The 14461-nt window shown below is 42.2% G+C and overlaps 2 protein-coding genes across 5 annotated transcripts; one reads left to right on the top strand and one right to left on the bottom strand.

Annotated features, from left to right (window-relative positions):
• Window positions 1-753: 753 nt before the first annotated feature.
• On the top strand, window positions 754-14261 carry LOC127314596 (uncharacterized). 4 transcript variants are annotated; one of them, XM_071824670.1, is made up of 5 exons: window positions 754-861; window positions 3403-3629; window positions 3714-4452; window positions 13227-13394; window positions 13488-14261. In XM_071824670.1, the coding sequence occupies exons 3-5, from the start codon at window positions 4426-4428 to the stop codon at window positions 14217-14219; spliced, it is 927 nt and encodes a 308-aa protein (XP_071680771.1). In that variant the 5' UTR covers window positions 754-861; window positions 3403-3629; window positions 3714-4425; the 3' UTR covers window positions 14220-14261. The 4 variants fall into 4 exon arrangements, with proteins under 4 accessions (XP_071680771.1, XP_071680770.1, XP_071680769.1 ...); XM_071824669.1 differs by having other exon boundaries at window positions 757-857; XM_071824671.1 differs by lacking the exon at window positions 754-861 and adding an exon at window positions 2885-3319.
• LOC139834220 (uncharacterized) lies at window positions 8622-12221 on the bottom strand. Its single transcript, XM_071824672.1, has 3 exons — window positions 11836-12221; window positions 9067-9939; window positions 8622-8959 (listed from the first exon to the last, which is right to left on the bottom strand). Exons 1-3 carry the CDS (start codon window positions 11855-11857, stop codon window positions 8913-8915), a joined length of 942 nt encoding a protein of 313 aa, XP_071680773.1. The 5' UTR covers window positions 11858-12221; the 3' UTR covers window positions 8622-8912.
• Window positions 14262-14461: the final 200 nt, after the last annotated feature.

Here is a 14461-nt window from a genome sequence, read left to right as displayed (position 1 = left end):
CGATATGTCTAAGGAGTGCCCCTACCTGAGTTTATATATGCAACCAGACTAAAGTTTACAAGAGTCTTAGTCGACTACATATTGAAGTTGCTTTCTTGAGCCTTCTTCATAATGTATCGAGCTAGATATGATAATAATGGGTAGAGTCCGCGTAGATACTCAAAGTTAGAAGTATCATTCGGAATCAAGTGAGTAAATTGACTCGGAAGTACATCAGATCAACGTCGTAAGTCATGTGTGGCCCGTTGAATAAAAAAAAAAACCAACAGGCCCGAAGTCTCTAGCTACAACGCCGGGCCGGGCCGGACTATGCTACGTACGGAATATAACAGACCCCACCCCGGCCTCTGTCCGTATCTTAGGTCGTTGGTGACTGACTTCGTGTATTCCAAAAGAACAGGCAATGTCGAGTGGCGGCAGCAGCGGCGGAGGAGAAGAAGCGGCTAGCGAAATCTCGGAGGTGCTCTCCTCCGTGGTGCAGCCGTTGCCAATACCTCTCTTCTATAGCCGGACGAGACGGTCCTCGCAGCATGTCAACGCGAGAGAAAAGATGCTTCACCCGGGATCAGATCACGACCTCAAATTGAAATCCATCTCCTGCAAACCAACCACGGAGGTGTTTGAGGTAGAGGAAGAGATGGAGGGACAGCAAGAGGAAGATGAAGAGGAGCAGGAAGAGGAAGAGGAGGAGGAGAAGGAGGAGGAAGAAGAGGAGGAAGAGGAAGAGGAGGATGAAGAGGAGGAGGAGGAGGGGGGAGAGGAAGACGAGGAGGACTCCATGGAGGTCGAGAAAAAGGAGTTCGCTGAACACCAGAGATGCTGGGAAAACAGATTTGGCAAGGGATTCGGAGCTTCGAGTGAGTAAGCGTATCTGATTTTAGCATGCTTTTCTTCTTGTTACTGCACGACTCTCAACCCTCCGCAAGGCCTCGTTAATGCACTAGTGGGACGATTCCAGGGATCCACTCAATCCCCTAGTGAAACTAATTAATCCCTTCCCAGCCCAATACCCTCAACTCATTTGTTTTGTATGAGTGCTTGGAAGTTTGAGTGGATTGTTGAAGATTAAACTAGAACTAGCTCCCCACAGTGAAGATGCAAACAACGCCACAAGAATATCAGCTACTCATTTTCCCGTTGAATTATTCCCTATCATTAGTACAATGAAGTAGGAGAAGAAAAGGTTAATTTCAGCATGAACCGAAAAGAAAGACATGACTAAGAGAGCTACTGATCTAGATACCAACAGAGTTAGCAATATTGAATCATTTTCAAAAAAAAAATCTCATCAGAGCATTGATTAAAGGCAGCGAACAATTTCTGTTTCAAGAGGAGAATAAATGTGGTCCGGATTGTGTAATCATTGAGTATCTAGAATTGCACAAGAAGAAGCTCATTTTAACTTCCATAACATCATGCCATAGAAACACAAACAGTTCCAAAGGTTGATAGTTTAAGAAATTAAAACAATAAGATTATGTTCAGTTTATTACTAATAGTCAAACGAGAATTAGTACTCAAATATTAGTGCAGATTGAAGATTTTTGACCCTCCACTAGAGGCTTTGTAAAAACAACGATATATGCTGGTCAGTTGATTAATATGAACAGTAGGGGTAGCTTCTGCTGTATTTTATTGCCTAGATGAACACACACAAAAAAGGAGCTAAACTAACAAGTGCTTTATGTACAACTGTCACAGAGAAAGCATGAAAGAACTAAAGCAGTGTTCAGCAGTAAATTCATGTTATTTCGTTTAAAGCTGAAATTAGCAGATATATAATGAATAAGATCAACAGTGAACAGTCGACTGATTTTGAAATGTGAAGATTAAGCCTGGACTTGGAAAGGTAAGTAGGTGACTCCGCCGAGACTAGAGAAAGGTACATAGCGGATACCAGATTCTAGAAAACAAACAGTATGGCACCCAATACTGAATGGATAAGCAATTGGGGCTGGTGGTTCCCACTGTAGAATGTACCAGCACTGGGTCAAAGAGGTGTCTTGCACAGGCAACCGTCCAAGTGCAACATCTGTTCCTGCCCAGTATCTAGCAAAGTTAGGTAAGAGTGCAAAATCCATAGCAATCAGCATAATTGTTACTAGACTACTAAACTAGTACAAGTCCATGCTGATGATGCACTAAAATTTGATACTCTAATATATTCCAACAATTTGCACTAGTCTGATTTTCATATAGGATATAATTTCATATAGCCCACAAAACACATAAAGGGTGATTTTTTCTTAGTGAGAGAGACATTCATGGTCAATGCTAATGCGTGTTTTGAGCTTTATGCATGATGTTCAGATTAGAACATGTTTAATAGTGTACCTATTTAGATTAACATGGTGATATTTTAGAGTGGGCAATCAGCATATACATGGACAGGTCGAAAGGTAAAGGGAGAGTGTGCAACTAATGCAAATTACAGAAAATTTAATAATAAGCACAGCCAAATACTATTGAATGCTCTCATTTTAAAGAATCTAGCATCCTCAGATTTTGCATATCTTCTGTTAATACACTGAGGCAGCGCTGGTGCCTTCGTCCAAAAATAAAGTGTAAGCACACTCGATGCAGGTCATTAGGGCATTGGCTGATGGGTTGACGCTTCATGTCCATGGACATCATGAAAGTTTGAGCAAATCAGAAAAGCAATAGCTTGAAGAACTGCAGGAAAAGTCGTGAGCAACGACTGGATATATCAGCCTTAGTGGACCACGCCGAGTTCGTAGCATGGGCTGCGTGGGCTGCCACATCCTATGCATCTCCGTTAACCGTCCATGTCGCCTCTACCCTCTGATATGTGCTTGAGGTCGATGCAATAGCACCAGTGGCCGGGGGTGGTGTCTTCTAGAGGACATGATGCTGCAGTCTGCAGAAGGCTACGGACTTAGGTGGTGGATGGCCAAAGGTGGGAGGAGAATAATGGCATTGGCGGGGAAGTCCCTGCAGCACGGCGCTCTGCGGAAGGGAGGGGCGGCTCTTCAGAGAGGAGGGGCGGGCACATACAGGGTCAAATTAGTGCTCCGTGAAGGACTTTTTTAGCGACGGGGAGGATGTGATTGAGAGAGAAGCGATGGGCTGGTTTTGTTGGGCCAAATCGGCTGGCTTTGTCAGTTTGTATGTACGAACTTTTTTTAGATGTAATACCAGTTGATAAATAGGGGTAAAAAAATGGACAAAAAATTTGCAAGAAGCCTTTCTATAGATCAGTATATCAAAATTGGCTACAATGGGTGGATGATCCTGCGGTAACTTTGTTACTGGCAGTATGTAGCCATTCATTATTATGTTTTATGACGGGATCAATTGGGTAAAATCCACGCTCTCTTTAGTTCATTCATATTAGAGTATTTATCTTGCACACTTTACTAATTGGGTGCTAAATGAGTGCAGCGACATTCAGTCCAATGCTCTTTACACACTACACACCGGGTTTTATCCCGTTAGGTGCAGTTCGTGCCAGAAGCCTACAGATCTATTCCATCAAATTTGCTAAAATAAAACACCTGAAGTGGCCACTGGATGTGTATGGTGTGGTTGCGGCGCGGGACTATGTGGATAACAAACGCAACATTCTGTTCTATCGTACAAGCTGTTGGTACCAAACCCTCAATAAAAATGTACGTATGGTATTCTTTGTATTCATTTTACTGAGCTTGTTGTCTGCTTGTTGATTACTTCAATATTAACGATCATGTTTGCAGAATCCTTATTTGCATTTGACTGGCCCTAGTCGCGCAATTGTGTCCGAGGAACCTGTCGAAATAGAAATCCAACTGAGAGTAACGGGACAGCCTGAAGATAGACAGTTGATCAACCAAGTTATCCGATATAAGAATCCTGGCAATTTTGAGTGGTTTTATTCCTACCCCTCCAACCGCTTGTGCAAACTGGAGTTATGCTTTGAACAACTTGAACGGTCATGTCAGGCCACTGTGGTTGGTGTTCGTGCTATTGAAGGGTCGCCTTTTAAGTACGGTGGACGAGTTGTTTGTTGTACATTACCTTGGGAGGACCCTTCTAGGAAAGTTGTGCTATTTGATTCGAAGCATGGAACAACGCGAATGTTTTCTGAGGGACGTATGACTGCGAAGTCAGATGGTTACCTCGATCTGTCAAGATGTGTTGTTTCTGTACAAGGAATGCTCAAAGTTTTCATTCATACCTACTCGCGCTCTGGTGCTACCCTTGCAAGTGGTCGTGTGGTCTTCAAAGCCAAAGAAAGCCAAATAAGTAATGCTACATGTGTCCTTCACAGCAGCAAGCCGTCTAAAGGGAAGGACTCTAAAGTAAAAATTACTGTTGCTTGGTCCCGCTTGGTTAGAACCAAATCCTCTATCGAGCATAAGTGCTTAGGTATTTGTTAATGATGGTCGAGCTTGAGATTGCCATGAACGTCAACCAGTCTTATGTGTAATGATCAAACCAAATGTACTACTACAGGTTATATGCTCATTTACTGCCTTTACTTCTGATTACCGTTTTGCCCAACAATCTATTACTAGCTAAATACTCTGTGTGTTGCCATGGAATAATAAAATAATATTTTGAACCATTGACAAACACAATGTTTCAGTTTCAGCTTGTAAATCTGGGGTCTTTGTATGTCTAAACCTCTTCATTAACCATGCCGTGCACATCTCCATCTCTCTTACTCCTTACGTAGAAGTGCCGCTAGTTGATTAAAAAATGTTTTGATTGTAGTCTATATCACATTGTGTGCATTAATTTAGGGGAATTGCTAGTTTAGAATTAGTTTTGCTCAGTCAATGTATCAGTCTGATGGATGTATTTGTCTCCGGTGTATTTGAGCAATCTGGGCTTTGTGGGGTTGTCTAGGCTTTTCTGTTGGATCCAGCAGGATCAACTAGCTCTAGTTTGAGCCACAAAAGAATAAGATCAGAAATACCTTGGTCTGAAGATGATGCCATGCCTCCTCTTGTTTAATTGCTCACACCAGGATGGAGCAATTTGTGCTAGGTTCTTCCTTGTGCTTTAGTGCTAGTCTGATCGGTGGCTTGTTCTTGAGAGAGAGTGTGTAAGAGAGAAGGCAGAGAGCAGCAGCCATATGTTCTACTCTCTTCTAGGGTCATTTGACCCCTTTATATATGTTTAGCACTATGCACTAGGGGAACCAGCACCGTTGGATCAAAATCGATGTCTCCGATCAAGACAACACATAAGGATAGGTGGCCATTTACTGTAGCACCGGCCTACTGTAGCACCGCCCTACTGTAGCACCGTCCTACTGTAGCAACCCAAAAAGATCTGACCTAGGAGAGCAGCCTAGATCACCAAAATATCCAACATTCTCCCCCTTGATCGTAAGGCTGATCATTATAAGCTCATTTTTTCAACAAAATAATGCACTAGGACGAAAAGATTATAATGGTCTGTTAGGTACCATTTAATCTAGTGACTATAGCACATTACTTCATATCAAAATGAACCTCTTTAATTTATGAGCTCCATAAACTTTATTCACATCATATATTAACTTAATTTACATAATTCTTTACATAAACATCATAAACATTACAGACTCATCTTTTGATAAAATGGTACATCAAGACAATAGGTTACAACAGTCAATTAAGTACTGCTAAACCAAGTGACTATGGTTCCCATCCGATCTCAAAATGAGCCCCTTTTGGGGAGATGGTGCCATAATAGTTCCAACTTCTCCAGGATTAAAAGCTTTCAACCAAACCCATGCCGGCAACATGCTCTCTAAATACGCTGGGTGGTAAGCCTTTCGTGAGCGGATCCGCTAACATAAACTTAGTGTTAATGTACTTGATATCTATTGTTTGATCCTGGATTCTATCTTTCACAACAAGATACTTAATGTCAATAAATTTGCCAGCTGCACTTGACTTGTTGTTACTCGCATAGATCACTGCGGGTTGATTATCGCAGTATAGAGTGAGAGGCCTGGAAATGCTGTCAATCACTCTTAGTTCCGGGATAAAATTCTTCAACCATACCGCCTGCCCGGTTGCCTCATAACATGCTACAAATTCTGCCTGCATTGTCGACGATGCAGTAACAGTTTGCTTTGAGCTTTTCCATGATATAGCTCCTTTTGCAAGGGTGAAGATATAACCTGATGTGGATTTCTTAGTATCAACACACCCCGCAAAATCAGCATCTGAATAACCCACTATTTCGAGGTTATCAGATTTTTCATAAGTAAGCATGAGGCCTTTAGTACCTTGCAAATAACGCAAGACCTTTTTAGCAGCCTTCCAGTGATCCAGACCTGGATTGGACTGATATCTGCCAAGCATCCCGGTCACAAAAGCTAAATCAGGGCGAGTGCACACTTGTGCATACATAATACTCCCAACAATTGAGGCATAAGGAATTGACTTCATCTGCGCAGATTCATAATTATTTCTTGGGCACTGGAAAGTCCCAAATTTATCGCCCTTAACAATAGGAGCAGGCGAGGCTGAGCACTTATACATATTGTACTTTTTCAGTACCTTTTCAATATATGCTCTCTGAGATAGCCCCAAGATCCCTCTGGATCTATCCCGGTGAATTTCAATTCCTAAAACATAAGTTGCTTCACCGAGATCTTTCATATCGAACTTTGAAGACAGGAATCTCTTGGTCTCCATCAACATATTTTTATCACTACTGGCCAAGAGTATGTCATCAACATATAATATCAGGAAGATAAAATTACTCCCCCTGAACTTAACATAAACACAATTGTCCTTCTTATTTTCCTTAAAGCCAAATTTCTTTATGACTTGATCAAATTTGAGATACCACTCTCTTGATACTTGTTTCAAACCATAGATGGATTTCTTCAGATGACATCCTAAATGTTTATTTTCTTCCATAACAAAACCTTCCGGTTGTGCCATGTAAACATCTTCGCGTAAGTCACCATTTAGAAATGCCGTTTTGACATCCATCTGATGTAGCTCTAAATCATAATGAGCTACGAGTGCCATAATTATTCTGAATGAATCCTTCGAAGAGACGGGTGAAAAAGTTTCATTATAATCAATCCCTTCTCTTTGAGTGAATCCTTTTGCCACAAGCCTTGCTTTAAACCTTTCGATATCACCCTTGGAGTCACGTTTGGTCTTATAGACCCATTTGCATCCAACTGTTTTGGCTCCTTCAGGGATTTCTACTAAGTCCCATACATCATTAGTGCTCATGGACTTCATTTCATCTTTCATAGCATCGAGCCATTTAGACGAATATTCACTTTCCATAGCCTCCTTAAATGAGGTGGGATCATTATCCAACACTGGCTCATTTGTATCCTCACTCATGTAGGTGAGATAATCATCAGGAATAGCAGGCTTTCTAGCCCACTGTGACCTTCTAAGAGGCTCATTATTCGGCACATTAATAACAGTTTGAGACTGCTGATTATTTTCAATAAGAGCATCATTAGATGTGACATCTGGAACAGTCGTCGGTGTATCAGCAGGTGTTGCATTAGCAGCACGTTGCCTTCTTGAATACACTCGTAATTGCTGTTCTTGGTCCTTTTGTTGTCCAGTTATGTGAGCACCATCAGCTACAGGAGCTGAAACTTGAGGTGCAATTTCAGTATGTACTGGAAACACTGGCTCTTGGATTACAGGCATCGGGACATATTCCTGTTTTTCCTCCAAGACTATTTCTCTGGGAGTCATGCTCCCCCTCATCATATCACTTTCCAAGAACACAGCGTGTCTTGTTTCAACAAATTTCGTTGTCTGATTTGGACAATAAAATCGATATGCTTTAGATTTGTCAGGATAACCAATAAAATGGCAACTGACTGTCTTGGGGTCTAATTTTCCCATAACCGGATTAAAAATCCTTGCTTCAGCAGGACAGCCCCATACATGAAAATAATTCAGGGTTGGCTTTTTCCGATCCATAATTCATACGGTGTTTTGGGCACCGATTTACTGGGAACCCTGTTAAGAATATGTGCTGCTGTTTTAAGGGCTTCCATCCATAAATTCACCGGTAAAGTGGAGTGGCTTAACATACTCCGCACCATATCCATAAGTGTGCGGTTTCTCCTTTCAGCCACCCCGTTTTGCTGAGGTTCACCCGGTGCTGAGTACTGGGCGGCAATGCCATTTTCCTGTAAGAATTTTGCAAATGGTCCAGGAATTTGACCATAAGTTGCATGTCTGCCGTAGTATTCACCACCACGATCAGATCTTACAACTTTAATTCTTTTATTACATTGATTTTCAACTTCAGCTTTGAAAATCTTGAACTTGTCTAATGCCTCTGATTTTTCTTTGATTTGATAAATATATCCATAACGGGAGAAATCATCAGTGAACGTTATGAATGAATTATAACCGTCCACCGATCTCACATTAAACGGACCACATATATCCGTATGAATTAATTCCAAAACTCCCGTGCTTCGGTTTGCACCTTTCTTAATTTTCTTGGCATATTTTCCTTTGATGCAGTCGATACAATGATCAACATCCGCATCCGAAAAATCAAGAGAAGGAAGAACTTGATCTTTAATGAGACGCTCAATCCTCCCCCTCGAAATATGGCCTAAACGATAGTGCCATAATTTCGAAGAAGTCTCATTATCATTACGTTTGCGTTTGGTACCGACATTTATATTTGAGGTAGAACCCACATTATTTATATCATCACAAAGGGAAATTACATAAAGTTTGTCGTGTCGACAGGCAAGGCCAACATTATTATTGTCATACATAATTATACACTGCTTATTCCCAAAGTGACACTCATAACTATCATCATCTAAACATGAGACGGAAACTAAATTCCGTTTCATCGAGGGTACATAAAGAACATTATTTAGCTGAAGCTTAAAACCGCCATGAAGTGTAAGAGTGAAGTCTCCAATCGCCTCGGCATAAGCTTCAACACCATTAGCAACTCTAATTGTTCTTTCCCCTCTTTTTAGGGTCTTCCTCATATTGAATCCCTGCAACGAATTTACAACATGAATTGTTGCACCTGAATCAATCCACCAAGTATTGGTGGCATAATTAACATAAAGGGATTCTTCAACAACAGTAATAGTGTCGGTACCTCTTTCTTTGAGCCATCTCTTGAAGCCAAAACAATCCTTTCGCCTATGCCCACCTTTTCCACAAAAGTGGCAAGCATTGGAATTATTTCCTTCAGCATTAGGCGCTTTTTCTGGCTTCTTTTGCTGTGAACCTTTTGAGGATTGGCCTTTTTCCTTGAACTTATAAGGCTTGGGCTTCACATATTCATTCACAAATTTTCTATACTTCTTCTTTTGTGAATGACCAAACTGATTAACATGATCAATTCTGTCAGCCTTAAGCCTTTCTTCTTCTTGCACACATCGCGCCATCATTTCATCAATCTCCCATTTAACATCCATCGCATTATAGTTGATCATAAATGGATCAAATTGGGGAGGCAAAGATGACATAATAAAATGGACGAGGAAACAATTAGAGATTTCCATCTCCATTGACTTTAGTTTGGCGGCCATGTTGCATTTTTTCATAATATGCTCTCGAAGACTTCCAGTGGGATCATATTTTTCATCAATTAGCCTTCTGATAAGACTTGTTGCATAAACTTTAGAAGACCCTTTAAATTGATGCTCAATTTTTGCAAAGTACCCTTTTGCTGTCTCACAATCAGGAAGGGCTCCCCTCATACTCTGTGTAATGGAGCCCTTTATCATCATAAGGCACTTGCGATTAGAGTCATCCCACTTAGCCTTAATAATGTCATATTCCTTCTTGAGGGCTTCATAATTTTCATTATTTTCTTTAGGCACCTCAGGAGGATCATTAAGGAGAGCATAATCAATATTGAGTAAGGCCATAGTGATCTCAAGCTTCTCCTTCCACGTGACATAATTGCTGCCATTTAGCTGTTCGATGCCATTTAGCATTCCAGCAATATTAGAGACATTAGTTGCTGCAAAAGAAAAATTCAAAATGCTTTAGTAAGCATCATCATAATCATCATTAAATTTTATTGATCAAATTCAAATCAGCTTTGGCCAGAGATGAAAATGAACAACAAAATTTTGTGGACAAATATTCATCAATTAGCTTTGGCCAAATTGATAAATAGAAGCCACACATTAATGATCCTCATTCATTATTTTCTTTTACCGACCCGGTTCACATCAGCTTTGGCCAGAAGTGAAACAGACCAATAAAAGAATTTTGCAGTTAAAATGCCCGTCAAACAACTTTGGTCAGAATGACAAGGCATAAAACCACACTTTATTTGAGGATCCATAAACTTTATTTTGCAGCGAAAGCATTATCACATAATAATTATAGTGATAAATATCACCATAATTCATTAATCATAAATAAACTAAATAATAAATATAATAACAACATGCAAATTATCTAAGCATGGCAATTAAAATTGTGGCCTAAAATAAACATAATAAGCATAATCAATTTATCCAGAAAAATAGCCTTGAAAAGATATTTATTTCAGCCCTAATTTTTTTTTATTTTTTATTTTTATTATTAGCATAATAATCCTGCTGAACTGGGCCAAAATTGGCCCAGCCCAGCACTTTAACTCCCCCTGATCCCCTCCTGGGCCTTGGCCCATTAGCAACGTGCCAGGACGACCTGGACCGTCGGATGCAATCCGACGGCCAGGAACGACTGCAGCTGGAACAAAACCAGCCCGCCGTCGCCTGGCCCCCGCGAAACCCTAGCCCATTTCATTTCCTCCTCTCCTCTCCCGACAGCGGCGGCAACGCCGAGCGACCAAGAGACAGCGGCGGCGAGTACCACGCGACGGGGAAGAAGACTCGGCGTCATCTAGGCCCTCTCGCCGGAGTTGCGTGCAGCTTTGGCCAGCGCGCAGCTCCGTCGAGCGGCTCTGGACGGCACCCTGCGCGAGGCGAGCGAACGCGTGCGGGCGTCCCCGCGACAGCGTCGACCGCCAGCGCAAGTCCGGCACCGCGGCGGCCTTCAACGGCGACGTGCGCGCGAGGAAGGAACGCCAGGGCCCGGTGCGGTGGTCGGCAGGTTTGCTCGGGTACATGCCCGGGCAGAACCGCCATCATTAAATGGTGGCACCGGCGCCGCCGTGGCCAGCGACGGCGACGACACCCATAAGGTAAATTCCACCGCCATGATTCTTAAGTTAGGGTTAGGGTTCCTCCAAAATGGGGAATTTCATGATTTAGGGTTTCGGTAAATTGGGGATTTTGCTTTAGGGTTGATCACGGCATCAAATCAATCCATCCCCACTTCAATTCACACTTAGCCGAAACCATAAACATCAAAATAGGGGAAAATTTCATCACTTTAGGGTTTCGGATTGGGAAAAAACATCAAGATTTATGCATAATTAACTTATTTCCCCTTAAATCTTAATCAATCTGAAACCAAAAGTTCATAATTGAGGAGGGGAAAGGAGGAAAAACAATTTCTAGGGTTTCTGGAAAAAAATAGGAATTTAACATAAGGGCTTTAATTCCTTTAGTTAATAGCTCAAATTGAAACCCTAGAGTATCACATAGTCTGTTAGGGCTTGGAGTTTGAAAAAACAGGGCTTAAACTTAAGGCATGATTAATAACCAGGAAGAACAGCCTTTAAACATAAGCATAAAATTCTTTCACAGAAGCAACTTGGGCATATGCCTTGACTTGGTGACAACATAAACACATGGGTATGTGCATATGCCCTTGATCTTGATCTTAGCTTGATAAATCAAACATGAATCTTAACATAAGAGGGCTCAAACTTAAGAGCTAGATGCTCTGATACCATTGTTGGATCCAGCAGGATCAACTAGCTCTAGTTTGAGCCACAAAAGAATAAGATCAGAAATACCTTGGTCTGAAGATGATGCCATGCCTCCTCTTGTTTAATTGCTCACACCAGGATGGAGCAATTTGTGCTAGGTTCTTCCTAGTGCTTTAGTGCTAGCCTGATCGGTGGCTTGTTCTTGAGAGAGAGTGTGTAAGAGAGAAGGCAGAGAGCAGCAGCCATATGTTCTACTCTCTTCTAGGGTCATTTGACCCCTTTATATATGTTTAGCACTATGCACTAGGGGAACCAGCACCGTTGGATCAAAATCGATGTCTCCGATCAAGACAACACATAAGGATAGGTGGCCATTTACTGTAGCACCGCCCTACTGTAGCACCGTCCTACTGTAGCAACCCAAAAAGATCTGACCTAGGAGAGCAGCCTAGATCACCAAAATATCCAACATTTTCTTGTACCCTATTTGCCCTCCGAAGTGAATTCCCTCGCTAGCGATTGACTGTCCGCGGGGTCTGACCAGGTCCGCGTGAAGCGCTATTTTTTCGTTTTTTGACACAATGATGTTCCCTTCCGTGTGGAGATTGACCGGGGAGGGGATGGAACGCTGTCGCGCGGCAGCAGTGCGGTAGAGGGCGGAGCAGCATCGTGTCGTGAGCCCCTAGCGGTTGTGGGTGAGCTGGCAGGGTGGTGAGCTTGCAGAGAGCCGGCCAGCATCGTGGAGGACAGGGAACACGTCGAAGGATGCCAACGTTGACACGGTGAAGGCATGGGACAAGGTGGAAAGCTTCAACTATGTATGGAGAGCCGGCGAGACTGAATGTGGAGGGTGGTTGCGGTGCTTGATTGGGAGCGACCGACATTTTGGGAGATCAAATGTGTTCTGTGTTCTGTTGTAGGAAAAATATGGACCCGATCGCCTTTTGCAAAGAGGAGTCAGGGTTGGATGTAAAATGAGAGGGGGGAGCCGTACCCGTAAAGGCCTGGTGTAGTTGAGCCATTGGAAGTTAGGCTATTTGTTTGTCAATTCCCTTTTGTCTTTTTGTCAACTGAGAAGCTCGCCGTTGGGAGTTGGCCTAGTGTGGTTAATTATGTAGTTTTATTTAAAATTTAACTTAGTTGTACTCACAAACAGCTGCTAACTTGCATCCATCTCCGTCCAACGAAACCGAGATCGGCACATCCTTGTAGATAGATGTATCAGTATCTTATTTTATTTCCTTGTAGATAGATGTGTTAGTTATCGCAATGCTTACTGGGCAAAGTGTTCTTCTTCTTCCCCAATGCAAGTTCGCTCTATAACATGATGATATATCTGTGTCAGTTACTCAAGTGTATCCTTTGCTCTAGTCTAGTTCATATATCTCCCCTACCAGACACTGCTGCATGATTATTTACATCTGCCTGGAATTCCGTACCTTCTTATTTTGAGACACGTTTGCTTCTTTTCATTTCAGGATGTGAAAATAGTTCGATGGGAACTCAAGACTGATTCTCTTGATATTATTAGGATGTCTATTCATGGTTTCAAAACTGTGCTCCGTCGTAGGCGCAGACTTTTCAAAAGAGTGATGTCGCTCCATGTTAATGGTACTCCAGTCACCCAGCTGAATCATGGCCCAAAAGTAATGTCCATTGCTTTGCTTGCCTTATATCCTGTGTGAGGTCAAATTGTTGTTAATTGGGACCTAACAATATCGTTAAATTGATAACTGCAGGAGACCTACCACATTGTTGAGATCACTCTTGATGGCCACGCCGTTTTCCAACTTCTTTTTCGACAGAGTGATGGATATTTAGTTGCATTTCGTCTTCTCAAAAACAAGAAAAACCTACTTGCCTGGGAGGGATGGTTTCATTTCAGTGACCCTGACATCAAGTTACCTCTCTTTTTTGGCGAACGAAGATCAGTGGAGTGGGCTTGTGGCTACCTGACGGCAGATAAGGTGTCTATTTGCAGACACACTATGCATTCCTTAGTGACATGTGTTATGGATTATAAACCAGCAAATTGCACTAAGAAGAGCTTTGGAGGTTATGATAGGGTTATACTGTTTCAAACATGGATGGTATTGCTTGGGGAATGCCAAAGATCTGGCGTATTCGTGGAATTTGTTGAGCTCCACCATGACAGTGAACAGCCGTCTCCAGTTGGTATTGAACTTGAGGATCATCTCCATAGTTGGGGTAATTTCTGTAGGGCTGTCCTACACATATACCTAGCACTTTTGATGAGAGACTATGGAGAACGTGGTTGGGAAAAGGAATTAGAGCTGGCTGAGTCTGAACTGTCACAAGCAGTTCTGGCTGTTACATCTAAGGGTTACGAGCTTATCAACAGGTATATAGTTTACGTCACGAGCCAGATGGTACTGAGACTAATAAAATCAACGGTGAACTCTCCATGCCTCTTCTCTTGGGTACTGAAGTTCATCACTTGTTGCATTTGATAAAGTGCGACAGTGAACTTGTACAGGACATTCACAAGTTGATGAACATTGGGGCATTAGGGATAGAAGCCAGATGCATCACTGCCAGATTCTGGCCCTGATGTTCTCAGTCCAATCTGCTTATCAGATTCAGTTTCTGGGCAGCATCCCTTCAGCGTTGCCCTTGACAGTGGGGGATTCCGATAGTCCACTGAAGTGCCAATTTTGTGCTTGGCTTGCGGCAAAGAACTGCTGTTTGACTT

Source organism: Lolium perenne, chromosome 7 (assembly GCF_019359855.2).
Source record: "Lolium perenne isolate Kyuss_39 chromosome 7, Kyuss_2.0, whole genome shotgun sequence".
NCBI lineage: Eukaryota > Viridiplantae > Streptophyta > Magnoliopsida > Poales > Poaceae > Lolium > Lolium perenne.
The sequence above is the reverse complement of the archived record's forward strand: the minus strand, read 5'-3'. Positions and strand labels throughout refer to the sequence as shown.